The sequence below is a fragment of the Rana temporaria genome, chromosome 3 (assembly GCF_905171775.1).
Source record: "Rana temporaria chromosome 3, aRanTem1.1, whole genome shotgun sequence".
NCBI lineage: Eukaryota > Metazoa > Chordata > Amphibia > Anura > Ranidae > Rana > Rana temporaria.
In genome coordinates this window covers 483,278,965-483,295,757 of record NC_053491.1, presented here as the reverse complement: position 1 = coordinate 483,295,757, position 16,793 = coordinate 483,278,965, and the positions used below count along the sequence as shown (strand labels likewise).

The 16,793-nt window shown below is 49.0% G+C and overlaps 1 protein-coding gene across 1 annotated transcript; it reads right to left on the bottom strand.

The window, feature by feature from the left end:
* Nucleotides 1–2,135: 2,135 nt before the first annotated feature.
* Nucleotides 2,136–9,679, bottom strand: LOC120930791 (protein kinase C theta type-like). The gene is made up of 9 exons (XM_040341965.1): nt 9,596–9,679; nt 6,800–7,310; nt 5,663–5,817; nt 4,823–4,993; nt 3,873–4,018; nt 3,519–3,612; nt 2,751–2,894; nt 2,496–2,627; nt 2,136–2,276 (listed from the first exon to the last, which is right to left on the bottom strand). Exons 1-9 carry the CDS (start codon nt 9,677–9,679, stop codon nt 2,136–2,138), a joined length of 1,578 nt encoding a protein of 525 aa, XP_040197899.1.
* Between the last annotated feature and the right edge of the window lie 7,114 nt (nt 9,680–16,793).

The window sequence follows — 16,793 nt, the reverse complement described above, 5'->3', positions numbered from 1 at the left end:
ACCGTTCGTGTGAGGAGAGCGTAGGAGATCTGTGAGTAGAAAACTGACATTTTTTACACCTTACTGTGCTCAACACGGCCCCCCACCCTCCCCCCCAATAAAGAGAACCTGTCACCAGTACTGTCACACAGACCTGCCATGGGTTCTCCCAACAGTACCGTCACAAAGGCCCTCCATCAGTACCGCCATCAGTACTTTCACATAGGCCCTCCATCAGTACTGCCATCAGTACCGTCACATAGACCTTCCATCAGTACCGCCATCAGTACCGTCACAAAGGCCCTCCATCAGTACCGCCATCAGTACTTTCACATAGGCCCTCCATCAGTACCACCATCAGTACTGCCATCAGTACCGTCACATAGACCTTCCATCAGTACCGCCATCAGTACTTTCACATAGGCAGTCCATCAATACCGCCATCAGTACCGTCACATAGACCCGCCATCCACCTGGGTGGGCTCCAAACCCAATGCTCTGCATTCCAAGCCCACCCTATTATGAAGCCTATTAATAGCCTTTAACCTCAATCCTAGCCTTTAACTTTAACCCCAACCCTAGCCCTTAACTTTACCATTAGCCTTTAACTTTAACCCTAGCCCTTAACTATAACCCTAACCTTTAACCCCAACCCTAACCCTTAACCATAGCCTTTAACCCCAACCCTAGCCCTTAACTATAACCCTAGCCTTAACCCCCAACCCTAGCCTTTAACTTTACCCCTGGCCTTTAAACCCAACCCTAGCCCTTAACGTTAACCCTAGCCTTTAAACCCAACCCTAGTCTAACCCTAGCCCTCAACCCTAACCCTAGTCCTTAACACTAACACTAAATCTTAACCCTAACATTTAACTCTAGCCCTCAACCCTAACCCTAGGTCTTAACCTATGCCGAAGCTCGGGGAAGAATCTGTAGGAGAGCAAGGTGCAGCCTAAAGGAAGCTGGGAGGAGTCTGCAAGGGAACAGGGAGAGTTCTGCTAGGGAGACAGAAGTATGTGGGAGTGGCGGGAGGAGTTTGCAAGAGAGCACTTTCAGGAAGGGGGAGGAGCCTGCCAGGAAATGGGGACTGGGTCTACAACAGAGCAGGGAGGAGTCTGCAGGGAAGCGGTAGGAATCTGGGAAGGAGCAGAGAGGAGTCTGCACACCATGCATCCCTCCCTTCCCGGCAGACTCCTCTCTGCTCCCATACAGACTCCCATCGCTTCCCTGCAGACTTATCCCTGCTCAATTGTAGGCTCAGTCCCCTCTTCCTGGCAGACTCCTCTCCACTTCCTGTAGACTACCCTGTTCTCTGACACTCTTCTGTGCTTCAGTGTAGCCTCTGCCCTGGCTCCCCCACAGTCTTAGCCTGGCTCCCTAATAGACACCTGGGCTAAGTCTGCAAGTGAACCGGTACAAAATCTATGAGGGAGCCAGGCTGGGACTGTCGGGAAGAGGGGACTAAGTCTACGAGGGAGCGGGGAAGGATATTGCAAGGGAGCTTTAGGAGTCTGTCCCCCAACAGACTCTTCTCTTCTCCTCTGCACAATCCTCCCTACTCCCTCGTAGACTTTGTCCTGACTTCCTCACAGTCTCAGTCTGATTCCCTTGTAGACTCTGTCTTGGCTCCCTTGTAGTCTCTGTCCCGGCTCTCTTGTAGTCTTTGTCCGGACTCCTTTTTAGTCTCTGTCCCGGCTCCTGGAGCCAGGCTGGAACTGTTGGGAAGAGGGGACTACGTCTGCAAGGGAGCTTTAGGAGTCTGTCCCCCCACAGACTCCTCTGCACACTCCTCCCTGCTCCATCGTAGGCTCAGTCCTGACTTCCTCACAGTCTCAGTCTGACTCCCTTGTAGGCTCTGTCCCGGTTCCCTTGTAGACTCTGTCCCGGCTCCCTTGTAGACTCTGTCCCATCTTCCATGTGGACTTAGCCCAGTCCGGATATTTTATATGATGTGTTCTGTTCCTAGATCCGGTAGGACTTCCTCGAAGCTGCATGTTCATCAGACTTTGTACTCTCTGGAAGTCCTGTTTCCTTGGAGTATGTGATGATTTCTGGATTTCAATGGTGGTCGATGGCTGAGAAAAAACACTAGGCGTGAAATCCCTCGCCATATTTTACTTCGGTTTCCATAAACTCCATCCTGGCGTGTTTCGGCTTCAGTCCAGCTTCTGTATGGCTCTCCATTGATCACTCTCAAATGAAAAGCCATCGTATAGCTTCTGCTTCTCGTCTGGAATGTTCTTATCGTTTAGGAGGACATCCAGGGGTATCTTCTGCCTTGTAATGTGTCTGAGGCCCTGAAATAGAAAAAAGAGAACAATGAGATTCATGAATGAATGGAAGAAACCCCTCTATGTAGGGAGGCACTGATATATCGGACAGGGGAAAATTATCGGCTGAGAATAGGGTTATCTGTGTTTTGGCGATAGAAAAAAAAGGTGCCGATAATGGCATGACGCCTCCTATTAACTTCAATGCAAAAATGCCCCCTATTGACACACTGATCAAATACTTACCTTTTGACGTACAAAGAATGGGGGGCGTGTCTCTCTCGCCTCCACCTCCTCCCAGTTTAGTCCTCTGAAAAACGGGTGATTTCTGATGTTCCTGAAGGTCACTTTGCACCGCTCTCTGTATCCGTCCTTCAGCTACGGGGAGGAAAAAAACAGGAAAACATAAGATGACAGTAATAGCGCATGAAGAGCACTGACTCTCTGGCGGAGCCTATATGTCTACTCTCCTTTTCCCACTGGGACTGTGTCACTACTTACCTTTTTCAGCAGGTCCTTGAAGTCGGTGTAGGCCGCATAATTAATGGAATGGTCACGTGGAATGAAGTTTGAAAAAGTACCGAAGGCCATGTCACTTAAAGTTAACCCCAACATGTAATAATCCCTCGCTTGTTGAACCGGCATCTGTGGAGAAATCAGAGAGAGAAGGATAAGGATGAAAGGTCAGGCTAGAGACCAACAGCATCAACATTACAACAAGTATTCAGTTTCAACGTGTAAATGTTAATCCCCAGGGGTGGGTGGTAGCTGGATGTGGCACCCAGGAGTGGACAGGACCCCCCAGTGCCAGATGATGGTTAGACAGGATCCCCAGGACTGAACAGGGCTGAAAAATAACCTCAGGGTCAGATGGAAGCTAGAAAGGGCTCCCTAGGATCAGACAGGACCCTCGGAGCCAGATGGTAGCTGTAAAGGTCTCCCAGGGGCGGAAGGCAGCTGGATGGGACCGTCAGGGCCAGTTGATGGTTAGACGCCCCCCCCCCCCCAGGACTGGACAGGACCCTCAGGGCCAGATGGTAGCTAGAAAGAGCCCCCAGGTGCAGGTGTTAGCTGGACGGGACCCCCAGAACCAGATAGTGGCTGGGTGAGGCCCCCAGGACTGGACTTGATATCCAGAACCAGATAGGTAACTGGACCAAGGTCTTTAATCCAACCCTAATCTGATAATTGCTCTGTATATAAAGGTTCTGGTTAATCCAGGTCTAGTTTGGTTGATAACTGCCCTGTGTACAGGCACATTGGACTTACCTCGCTTTCAGGCGTGAATAGATTTGCAATTCCGAAGTCTGCGATTTTGATGTGACCGGTGCCATCTATGAGGATGTTGTCAAGCTTCAGGTCTCTGTGGAAAAAAAAAAGAGTGTCAGTTCTGCAGTTCAGACAATGATCCCTCCCATATATCCCGAGAATTACAGATCCATAGAGGGGTGAACAATCACAAAGCTCCCTTTCCTAGCGCCACCCAACATTTCCTATGATCCGGTCCACGTTCCTCTGTCCTCCTCTCCTTATGTGTGCGTCCATTGGATGAGGGAGGAGGAGGAACGGGTCACCATTGGGTGTTCAGGCAGCGGGAATTGTAAAGTAAATAATAGTACTTACCTGTGTATGATACCTCTGGAGTGGATAAACTCCAAACCACATATGAACTCCGCTGTGATCAGTCTGAGGGTGGTGATGTCACATGTTTCATTTGCTTCCTTTAGATGTCCTCCGCTTAGATATTCCATGACATAGAAGAATTGGTTCTGGGGGGGGGGGACAGATAGGTCAATCAATGCATTTCACTTAGAAGGTCCAAATCAGAGTCACACGTTATATATCTACCCAAATATACTGCATGACGTCTACCTATACCTACCTACAGTCCATCCATCTATATCTACCTACACTATATCCATCCATCTATATCTACCTACACTATATCCATCCATCTATATCTACCTACACTATATCCATCCATCCATATCTACCTACACTATATCCATCCATCCATATCTACCTACACTATATCCATCCATATCTACCTACACTATATCCATCTATCTATATCTACCTACACTATATCCATCCATCTATATCTACCTACACTATATCCATCCATCCATATCTACCTACACTATATCCATCCATCTATATCTACCTACACTATATCCATCCATCTATATCTATTCATTCATATCTACCTATATCCTTCTGTCTCCATCCATCTATATCCTTCTATCTATCTACATCCATTCATTCATATCTACCTAAATCCTTCTATATCTATCCATCCATATATATCTATATCCTTCTGTCGCCATCCATCTATATCTACCTATATCCTTCTATCTATATCCATCTATATCTACCTATATCCTTCTATCTATATCCATCCATCTATATCTACCGATATCCTTCTATGTACATCACATTGCTGAGGTCACTGACCCAGCAATGATGTCACTGGACTGGGCTGATGATGACATCCAGATATCATGTAGCAATGCTTGAACAATTTTATATACATGCCATTCATTTTATACTTCTCTTCCGAAAAATAGACTTACCTCCGTCTGGAATGCGGCGTAGGCGTGGGTACAGTAATGGCTGCCCCCCACCCTCTCTAGGGAACGACGCTCACACAGGGCAAAGTCTTCGCCGAATGAAACTAATAGATACTTCTGAACGATCTTCACGGCCACCAGCATGCTGCTGTCAATGTGAGTCGCCAACAGCACCTGTAGGAGAGAGAGAGGGAGACGGTTAGTACATTCATCTTTTTCCATGTTCTGTAACTGCTAGGCCTGGTTCACACACGCTTTGCTGTTTGAAATGCATTTCTCATTCGGATCACACTTTAGACAGCAATACTGGGGGAACCACGCATGTTGTGCATGGATGGGTGGGGGGCGGTTGCAGCACAGCATCATTTATTCAAATGGGTCAAGTTCGGCCACAGAGCATGACAATGGGGTATCATTCCTGCCACCGCAGCGGCGAAGGAAAGCATTCGTATGCCCCCAGCAACAGGGGGAGTGTTTGAGAGGTGGGGGTTTTAAAGGAGGAGTGTGTGTGGCTGTCAGTGGGTAGAGAGGGGTTGGCTGCTACGGAAAGCCGATCGCCGCTTGCGCGACCCCGGGCAGCAGATGTCCCGGGTGCCTACGCTAGAGCACCCCTGTCTGGCCAGTTACTGGAGCTCAGTGCCGGAACTTGTTATGGCACTGGGCTTCGGGATTCAGCTGTACTCCCCTGATGGTGTTGCTTTTTTTTCCTCCCAGGGGATGGCTTTTTTGTCCCCCCCCCCGCAAGTTGTCCCCTAGGCCTGGGCCTTGTCAGCCTAGGCCAAAACACAGCACTGCCCCCCCCAGTGTCTATGGGCCCCTCACTATTAATCTCTGCTTACTTACCATCCCAAAGCGTCCTGATCCAAGTATCTCATGGAAGATGAAACTCTCCGGAGTCAAATTGGTCTCTTTGTGTCCTTTAGGGGCCGCTTTGTGTTCTGTAGGGCCCGCTACGCGTTCTGTAGGGCCCGCTACATGTTCTGACGTCCCGTCGTCTGCTAGAGAGAGAAGAAAGAGAAATAAAGTTTATTGCCCCGCCCACATACAGGTCTTATCACTGATTTCTACTGGTGATTGAAGTCTCCAATACAGAGAGAAGAGCTGACCCTGGAAGTTTACATTTACACAGGGAAATTATCATCCAATCACTGACTATACTTAGAGCAAGTCTATAGGTGTGTTCTAGGTCATTGTATGGGGGTTAAACTTTGAATACCATGCCTAGGAATGCGGGGGGAGGATATGGGGGGTTAAACATTCACTGCCATTCCCAGCATTGGGAGGGAGGTTAAACTTTAATAGCAATGTCCAGCTGGGACGTAATTGGGGGGTTGAGCTTTCATTGCCATAGCCAGCAATGAGGGAGGGGGGGCAGAATATGGCAGGGTTATACTTTCACAGACTTGACCAATAATATAGGGGGGTTAGACTTTCACTGCCATGCACAGCAATTGGAGGGGGGGGGTAGAAAGATTATGGGGAACTTTCCTTGTCATGCCAAGAAATGGTGGGGGGTGGGAAATTAGACTTTCTCTGCCATGCCCGGCAATGAAGAGGGGGAGGTATGGGGGAGTTAAACTTTCAGTGCAATCCCCAGCAATGGAGGAAGAAGTTTATGATTGGGCAAAATCTTCAGCTGCCTTTGCCAGCAATTGGGGGGGAGAGGGTATAAAAATATCAGTGCCATTGCCAGCAATGTGGGGGGAGATTATGGAGGGGGGTTAAAACTTTAAGTGCCATGCGTAGCAATGGGGGGATTATGGGGAGTCAAACTGTCACTGGGGAATGAGGTGGTTAAACTTTGACTGACATGGCCAGCAATGTAGGGGGAGATAATGGGGGGGTTAAACTTTCAGTGCCAAATCACAGAGTGAATGTCTCCTTCTCTGAGCCCAGTTCCTCTTTATTGATGAAGTTGGTGGAGGAATTCCTTGTTTTCCTCTCCTATGTACTATATGGAGATTCACAACTAATACTTACCTCCTCCGTCACTCCTCCTCCTCTTCCTCAGATGGCTCTCACATTCTTTGTCCTGGGACCATCTCCTCTTCTCTCCTTTCCTCTCTGCACAGCTCTGGAGATCCTCACTGGCTGTGTAACATTTGCTTTGCTTCCTGGGAGTCTGGCCTGTCTGCTCAGCAGAGCTCCCTTCTTCCTCCTCTCTGCTCCTTTTCCTGGGAGTCTGGCCTGTCTGCTCAGCAGAGCTCCCTTCTTCCTCCTCTCTGCTCCTCTTCCTGGGAGTCTGGTCTGCCTGCTCAGTGGAGCTCCCTTGTTCCTCCTCTCTGCTCCTCTTCCTGGGAGTCTGGTCTGCCTGCTCAGTGGAGCTCCCTTGTTCCTCCTCTCTGCTCCTCTTCCTGGGAACCTGGACTGTCTGCTCTGCAAACATCTCTAGTTCCTCGCTGGCGCTGTAATAGATTTCCTCGCTGCTCCTCTTCCTGGGAGTCTGGCCTGTCTGCTCAGCAGAGCTCCCTTGTTCCTCCTCTCTGCTACTCTTACAAAGTTATGCAAACTGTATGGATATAAAGTGAATTCAGCAGGCAGCTAAATATCGTTTTTTCCCGCTGGCGGCTTCCACCTAACTGGATTGGAGAGCGCAATCTAAGGATTTTCCACCAGAGGGCGTCTATCACATCCTCGCTTCACTGTCTTCGACCGTAGAGCGGCGTCTCAGACGTGTGACGTCACCACGTTCGGACGGAACAAGCGCCTGTTTCTCCAGATCTCATCACGCTGTGTCCCCGGCTGTGGGATTCATCGGATGATTCTGTCCCTCCCGCTCCGCGGTGACACATCGGATACGCGGACAGCCTGATGTCGGGCTCAGGCTCTAGCTGAAGTTTGAACGGCCATCTCTTCAATACCGCTACTCCGCTATCCCACCATCTGCCCCTAAGGTACTGTGAGTACTCCACCTAAAGGCATGTTTATCGAATCCGGGAGGTTTGAGCCCATGAATTGGTTGTTAGCTGCCTGCTGAATTCACTTCATATCCATACAGTTTGCATAACTTTGTATACAAGTTCATATGGACTTTTTAAATGTTTGGAGCTGATCGCTAATAAATGGATTTTCTTCCTAAATATTTTACTGGAAATTTTTACTCTTTCCCTATATTATTGGGTCTACTATGAATTGCAGATGTTCGTGAGCGCGGATCTTTGGTGTATTTTCTGTATTTTTGGTACTTCCGGGTACCACCATTCCCGCAGCACCGGACTATCTTCTGCATACCCTATATATGAGCTACTATTCTTACTTTAGGGTTACTATTATCCTCATCTAGCGCCAGTGATTTTTTTGTGTACTTGTACATCAGAGATCCCCCATCACATCAGAGATCCCCCATCACATCAGAGATCCCCCATCACATCAGAGGACCCCCATCACATCAGAGATCCCACATCACATCAGAGGACCCTCCATCACATCAGAGATCCCCCATCACATCAGAGATCCCCATCACATCAGAGATACCCCATCACATCAGAGATCCCCCATCACATCAGAGATACCCCATCACATCAGAGATCCCCCATCACATCAGAGATCCCCCATCACATCAGAGGTCCTCTATCACATCAGAGATACCCCATCACATCAGAGATACCCCATCACATCAGAGATACCCCATCACATCAGAGATCCCCCATCACATCAGAGATCCCCCATCACATCAGAGGACCCCCATCACATCAGAGATCCCCCATCACATCAGAGGACCCTCCATCACATCAGAGATCCCCCATCACATCAGAGGACCCCCATCACATCAGAGATCCCACATCACATCAGAGGACCCTCCATCACATCAGAGATCCCCCATCACATCAGAGATCCCCATCACATCAGAGATACCCCATCACATCAGAGATCCCCCATCACATCAGAGATACCCCATCACATCAGAGATACCCCATCACATCAGAGGACCCTCCATCACATCAGAGGACACCCCCATCACATCAGAGATCCCCATCACATCAGAGATCCCCCATCACATCAGAGATCCCCCATCACATCAGAGGTCCTCTATCACATCAGAGATACCCCATCACATCAGAGATACCCCATCACATCAGAGATCCCCCATCACATCAGAGGCCCCTCCATTACATGAGAGGACCCCCCCATCACATCAGAGATCCCCATCACATCAGAGATACCCCATCACATCAGAGGACCCTCCATCACATCAGAGTACCCCCCATCACATCAGAGGACCCCCCTTATCACATCAGAGATACCCCATCACATCAGAGATCTCCATCACATCAGAGGACCCCCCCATCACATCAGAGGTCCTCCGTCACATCAAAGGCTCTCTCCATCACACCAGAGGTCCCCCCATTACATCAGAGAACCCCTCATCACATCAAAGATCCCCCATCACATCCAGGGGAGGGCTGGCAGCCTTAGACCTGGGGGGCAAGTCCAGTCAAGTGGCCCTTTGAACCACCGAATAAGCTCACCAGCACCAGTGCCCATCAGCCCAACCTCACCAGTGCCCATCAGTGCAGCCTCACCAGTAGGTTACTGGGTGGGCACAGGCCTGGGGCAGGGTAAATAGGGTGTATGTGGGGGTATATGGGATGTGGGGTTCAGCTGCGGGTGTCAGGGTCTCTCACCTCAGCGATGGCAGCTGCCTGTGCCAATGCCAGCTCAGCAGGTCCTTGCAGGGCCTCCTCCAATCTGAGTGTGTGAAGTGATGCTCCTGTACTGGGGTCAAGTAAACTTACAGCCCGAGCCAGTCACAAGGGTCCCAACTCCCTGGTGCACCTTGCTGCTCAGGGGTGGACTGACAACACCCAGGGACTCCAGACCAAGACTGAGCGGGGACGTGTCAGCTGGGATGATTGACATCACTAACTCAGGCAATGACACCTCTGTGGATCTATGACAGGTGAGTTTAAGACTCGGAGGAGGGGAGCTGATATCTCTCTGGATTTGACAGGTGAGTATAAGACTCAGAGGAGGGAATGGAGGGGAGCTGATATACTCACCTGTCATAGATCCAATGAGATATCAGTTCCTCTCCATCCCCTCCTCCAAGTCTTATACTCACCTGTCAGATCCATAGAGATATCGGCTCCCCTCCAGCCCCTTCTCCAAGTCCTATACTCGCCTGTCATAGCCCCTCCCCCCCTCCGAGTCTCATCTCTCTGAATGTATGACAGGTGAGTATATCGGCTCCCCTCCATCCCCTCCTCCGAGTCTTATACTCACCTGTCATAGATCCAGAGAGATATCCGCTCCCCTCCATCCCCTCCTCCGAGTCTTATATTCACTAATCCTCGGATGTTTTTTCACCTTAATGTATAGAATATATTAAGGTAAAAAAACATTTACCTTTACAACCCCTTTAACCACTTAAGACCCGGACCATTACGCAGGTAAAGGACCTGGCCCCTTTTTGCGATATGGCACTGCATCGCTTTAACTCACAATTGCGCGGTCGTGCGACGTGGCTCCCAAACAAAATTGGCGTCCTTTTTTCCCCACAAATAGAGCTTTCTTTTGGTGGAATTTGATCACCTCTGCGGTTTTCATTTTTTGCGCTATAAAAAAAAATAGAGCGACAATTTTGAAAAAAATTCAATGGGCCAGATTCAAGAAGCACTTGCGCCCGCGCAACCATAGGTTGCGCGGCGCAAGGGCTTACTTGCTCCGGTGTAACGAGTGCTCCTGATTCAGGAACCTCGTTACACCGACTGCAGCCTAGGATGTGACAGACATAAGCCTCCTTATGCCTTCACATCCCAGGCTGCATTCTTGCGTTGGCCGCTAGGGGGCACGGCCATTGTGATCGGCGTATAGTATGCAAATTGCATACTACTACCGATTCACAAAAGTTGCGCGGGCCCTGCGCACGCAAGGTACGGAGTTTCCGTACGGCTACTTTAGCATAAGGCTGCTCCTGCTAATAGCAGGCGCAACCAATGCTAAAGTATAGCTGCGCAAGAAAAGAGACAAGACACTATGGTGGAGAGAATGTGGCTGCTCACCCCAATAAAAATGATGAAAAGAATTTTCCCAAATGGGGTTATTGCGCAGCTCAAAAGGAAAGAGGTAATACCATGTAATAAAAAAGTTGTATTTATTCACATGTTAAAAAGTGGACAAAAATTGGGTAGCATAAATGGATGGAGCATGAGTTGTATCAAGTACACAAACAGCGTTTACATAAATGTATAACATGCAGTACACAAACAATGTTTATACAGTCAAAAATGTGCATTGTAGTAAAAACAATCTAACGAACGTTTCGACCTTTGAAGGTCTTCTTCAGAGAGTTTGTGTGGCTGGAAAGGAACATATAGTGGTTAGACATCTCATGATCATAGTTTAGGTAATAAGAGATACATTGTTGGTTTTACAAAAAGCCCTTTGGCTAGAGGAGCAGTGTGCAAAAGGATGTAATGAAAGCAAAAAGTCAAAAAATTAAGCAAATTTGTGTGCAACATTGCAAACAAAAGTATCTTAAATACATTTCTTAATTTTTAATTTTTAGTTTTTAATTATTAATTCCTTTACCTTGATGATGTGTCTCAATGATGTGCTGCAGTCCAAACGGCAGCATCAGGCGGTCTAATAAGGATAGCTTCCATCCCAGGCAGAAAAAACAGCTGTCCACATACTGTGAAACACCCCGCTCAACACCACAAGAGGTCACCCCCAAAAATTATGGGGCCAAGATGGAATGACCATATAGGAACCAGGAGGGGTAGGGGAACGTCGGTGGAACGAGGAGGTTTAATAAAGAAGCCTGTAAACAGAATAGTAAAATTGATATTCTGGATGTCTACATACATATGTAGTGGCACAAGTTATTAAAAAGTTATTGGGGCTCTGAGGTCAGAGCCCCAATAACTTTTTAATAACTTGTGCCACTACTACTCCCACCGACTCACCGGATCAATCCGTCCGAATCAATCCCCCGCATGCGTCGTAATGATTCGACGCATGCGTGGAATTCCATATATGACAGCGTCGCGCACGTCGCCGCGTCATCATCGCGGCGACGGCGCGACACTTCATCGCGATGGGATTTCAGCGCGGATTTCGATCCGATGGTGAGTACACTCCATCGGATCAAAATCCTTGAGAGGATTTATCCGCGGAAACGGTCCGGTGGACCGTATCCGCGGATAAATCCTCTCGTGTGTATGGGGCCTTACGTTACACCTCCGCAACTTTGACAGGCTGCCAGCTGCTTTAGATGGCCATTAAATTGTCTATCCGATAGACCTAATAGCGCAGGCCAATGGCCAACTGAAGGAGCACACATGGTAGGCTGACAACGCAGCTTAGCATCCTCAGTCTGAAACAAGAAACGCTATAACTGGCAAGATCTCAAGGTAAGAACCTTTTCAATAAAAAAAAAAACACATACCAGTGAAGACGTCTCAAAACATTTAATAAAGTTTCACGGTTCCTGAAGGAGGAACAACACAAAATAGGGGGGGGGGAGGTTGCCTTTACTGATTCAGAACTTCCTGGATCCTCTTTTGAAAACTTTTTGCGAACTCCAAGAATTTGTCTTTGACCTCGGCCCCATTTCTGTTGCTTTCTTCAGTCTTTGCACAGCCGCGTTGCCAGTGGTGAACCAATTTGGCTTTAATCTCAGGGTTCCTCCCAAGGTCATCAAATTTTTGATGGAGCTTCAAAGTAGGCTTCATCTTTGGCACTTTGGTGACAGTACGTGGCCTTGTAGATCTGGGCTCCTGCCATGCTAAATGTGGTTCCTGGGATTCAGTTTTGGTCACGGCATTCTGAGTCACCTTGATACCCTTCTGGACGCAATTCATATCTGTGACAATTAACTGGTCCATAGGAAGTGTGATCTGCTCAGGTGACATGTCGTTTTGCACCTGGAGGATCATTTCAGCCACGGACAGTTTGCGTTTTTGCAATTTTAGGACACACACAGGAGGATCAAGACTGATTATCTTGGTAATTCCAATGGCTGAGATGGAAGATATCGACAGGGGCTGCTCTTTGCTTGGGGTTCTAATGGATCGCTTGAACTTCACAGATCTAGGGCTAGTTTTGGAGTAAGATTTTGGTCTTAATGCTTCTTCTTTGCCTTCAATTACAATTGGCGGATTGGGCTTGTGGCCTGTGAAGGAATCTTTTCCCACACCAAGAGGTTCAACAAGATCCATAAGTTGTAGTTTTGATTTAGACGAAATCTGAGCTGGTGGAGAGCTAGGAAGAGCCTCTGAGATTCCAAGACGTCCCTGGGAGAAATGTAGACTAGGCAGCACCACCTCCTTTTCTGTAGAAGTCAAGACTAAAGTGTCCTTTCCATTCTGAATTTCCAAGCTCTTACGTCCTTCATATTCTTTGTTGTCCGGGGATTCTGTCTTTAATGCTTCCACTTGGTCCTCAGTAACAACTGGCAGACTGGGCTCGTCCCATGTGCTAGTATCCTCCTCCATTTCATGGTCACCAAGAGATTCAGCAAAATACATAGGTGGTAGTATTGATTTGGACAAAATCTGAACCAGTGGAAGGCCATTAAGAGACTCTGAGATTCCAAAAAGTCCCTGAGAGAAATGTAGACTAGGCAGCACCACCACCTTTTCTGTAGAAGTCAAGACTAAAGTGTCCTTTCCATTCTGAATTTCCAAGCACCTAAGTCCTTCTTGTTCTTTGTTGTCCAGGGATTCTAGCTGTAATGCTCCTACTTGGTCCTCAGTTACAACTGGAGGGTTAGGCTTGTGCCTTGTGTGAGTATCCTCCTCCATTTTATGGTCATCAAGAGGTTCAACAGAATCCATTGGTGGAAGTATTGATCCACGATAAATCTGAATTGGTTGACGGAAATAAAGAGACTCTGAGCTTCCAAGATGTTCCTGAGAAAAAGGTGGACTAGGCTGCACATCCGCCATCTTTACAGGAGTCAAGATTAAAGTGTCCTTTCCGTTCTGAAAGTCCTTATGTCCATCGTGTTCGAAACTGTTTTGATCAACTGTTGTGCTGGCCAACTCTCTAACTAAACCTTTGGCTTTTCTCTTGCAAGGGAGACTTTTCAAGAGTGCCAGAACCATCAAGACAGCGGTCAGGATAAGGAGGAGCTGGTTCTCCTTAATGTAGTCCATCAAGCAATATACTAAGCTGCTCTCCATTCTCAGCAGGCTGTAAAGTAAAAAGGAATATTTAAGAAAACTGTATCATTCTAGTATCGGGATCTATTGTGGGTATGGAGGCCAGTGCCTCTATACAAGGGGGTGACCTTCAAGGAAGCTAAGGAAGATATGGAAGCCATCACTGTTGATCTCCCCTGAGAATGCTACTTGCCTATCTGTCATCCCGAACCTCTGCCTTCAACACTTTGGGCCAGATTCTCTAAGATCCCGTGGCGGCGTCGCGTAAGCTATTTACACTACGCCGCCCCAACTTACAGGAGCAAGTGCTGTATTCCCCAAACACTTGCTCCGTAGTTTGCGGCGGCGTAGTGTAAAAGGCCCGGCGTATCCCCGCGTAATTCAAAGGGGGCGGCTTGTATTTAAATTAAGCGCGCCCCCATGCCGATCGAACTGCGCATGTGCCGGGCTTAAAATAGCCCAGTGCGCATGCTCCAGTTCTCGACGGAAAACGTCAATGACGCCGACGTGTGCATCATTGACGTAATGTCGTATTCAAGAACGACTTAGGAAAACAACGTACCCGACGGGAAAAGACGACGCGGACCCGACGCCATACTTAACATGGCATACGGCGGACTGGCGTAAGGTTACCCCTCATATAGCAGGGGTAACCTTACGCTTACGCAAACGACGTAAGCGACGGCTACGCAATGAAAATTCATTCGGGAATCAGAATTAGACCTGAACGTAAACGCCACCTAGCGGTCGGCGTTGTATTGCATTTAGGATCCGACGGTGTAATTGATTTACACCAGTCGGATCCTCGCCTAAATCCGTCGTATCTTGTTTTGTGAATACAAAACAATGATACGACGGCGGGAAATTCGAATTACGCCGGTGTATCAGTAGATACTCCGGTGTAACTCTTCTGAGAATCTGGCCCTTTCTGATCTACTGAATCTTAATCTGGAATATTCACAGAGTCTGTGTCAGAAAAGTGTTCACCCGTTGGTGGTGCTGTCGGTCTCTTGGATCGCAGTACCAGTGTCCACCAGCTGGTGTCTTCCAACACTCAGGATCTGTAGTGAGAGGACTCACCTGCTGGTGGCACTGTTGGATCCTTGCGCCGTAGTACCGGTGTCCACCAGCGGGTGTATCCTATTGCCCGAGGGCCCAATAATCTCCTATTGCCCAGGGGCCCCATAATCTCCTATTGCCCGAGGGCCCCATAATCTCCTATTGCTCGGGGGCCCCATAATCTCCTATTGCCGGGGGCCCCATAATCTCCTATTGCCCGAGGGCCCCATGAGTTGTCAGTCTGCCCCTGAGGGGCACTGTGATATAAAGGGGGCTGTACTGTAAAGGGGCACTGTAATGATTACAGTGCCCCTTTACAGTGTAGCCCCTTTATATTACAGTGCCCCTAACAATCACAGCCCCCATCACAGTGCACCTTGCGGTCCTGCCCCCCCTCCATTTTTTCTCTAATCACAGTGCCCCCTTTTACTCTCTGGCTCCCATGCACAGCCCTACCTTCAGAAGACACATGCAGCATTCAACCTGTGTGTCCTCTCCCGCCCCGTTGACGATGTCATCCTATCAGCAGGGCAGGGGGCGGGAGGAGCTGCAGATCTGGATCATATTAACAAGCGGGTGATTACCCCTCTCTGTGCAGATCTCCAGCTCTCCCCATACCCTGCTCTTATGATAGGATGACATTGTTGGCGGGGGGGCAAAGTTAGTAGAGGAGACACAAGCAGGGCTGCATGGCGGGAGGTGAGCGGCGACCGCAGTCTGTGTTAGCCCTATCCTGAGCAAAGTTGCGCTGACCTCCCGCTGTATGGCCCAGTCATCAACAGGCCATGGACCGGTACCGGTCCGTGGCCCGGAGGTTGGAGACCCTTAGATTAGGCAGCTCTTGTTAGGACATGCGGCCCAGCAGCCCTGGTCCACCAGGCAAATGTCCGGTGTGCCCTATGGCCAGTCCGGGCCTGCTGTGAACCCACTCGCGGGACCCCCATGGCATCAGCTGCCTCTGTTGAAGTGTGTGAACCCTTCGTTGAAATGACCCGCAAGAACAAAGATAATAAAGTGGCCTCACACCATCCACATGGCGGCCTAAGCAGAACTATCCCACACATCAAGCATGGGAATAGGGCTAAGGACACTGCGGCAACGTTAAGTTAGAGAAATTCTCTGGTAGGGATAAAGGAGGCACAGAGATGACTTACCCCCCTCTGGTGGACCATATTCACAGTGGCAGATCTTTCTAGAGCGATAGAGGAAAGGCATCTGACTGTGCCATCCTGGAAACCATAAGTCACATCATGACAGAGAGGAAGAGGGACACAGTCCACCCTCTTTCCTCAGCAGCGGAGCGCTCAGACTAAGGAAAGTTCTGTCTCTGGCCCTTTTCCGCCCTATGCAGGCTGGAGAGAGGAGAAAGCCGAATCCTCTCTACAGCAACAGCTCTTGGCTGCTGCTCCTTCTGACAGGAGTGACACTGCAGTCACTCCTGTCAGTAAGGAGCGGGATGAGAGACCAACTGGGGGGCCCCACCCTCAACACCCTCAACACAGCACCCGGGGTAGATGCCTTCAATAGATGACTTCAATAGATGAGTTGGGCAGTCGGCACCACCTGTCAGACTCAGTGGGCCAGATTCAGGTACCGCTGCGCACTTCTTACGGAGGCGCAGCGTCCCGTTTTTGCCCTGCGCCCCCGCAAATTATTTGCGCTACGCTTCATTCACGAAGCAGTAGCCACGTAATTTGCGTGGGCGCTCCTCAAAAATGCCTGGCGTAAGGGCGCGTAATTTAAATGATCCCGTAGGGGGCGTGGATCATTTAAATTAGGCGCGTTCCCGCGCCGAACGTATTGCGCAT

Coding starts and splice junctions, on each gene's coding strand:
- LOC120930791 (XM_040341965.1), bottom strand. CDS start 9,679: ATGTCAATCATCCCAGCTGACACGTCCCCGCTCAGTCTTGGTCTGGAG. Junction 4,019..4,822: donor ACGCCGCATTCCAGACGGAG/GTAAGTCTATTT, acceptor CCCCCCCCCCAG/AACCAATTCTTCTATGTCAT. Junction 2,628..2,750: donor TCAAGGACCTGCTGAAAAAG/GTAAGTAGTGAC, acceptor TCCTCCCCGTAG/CTGAAGGACGGATACAGAGA.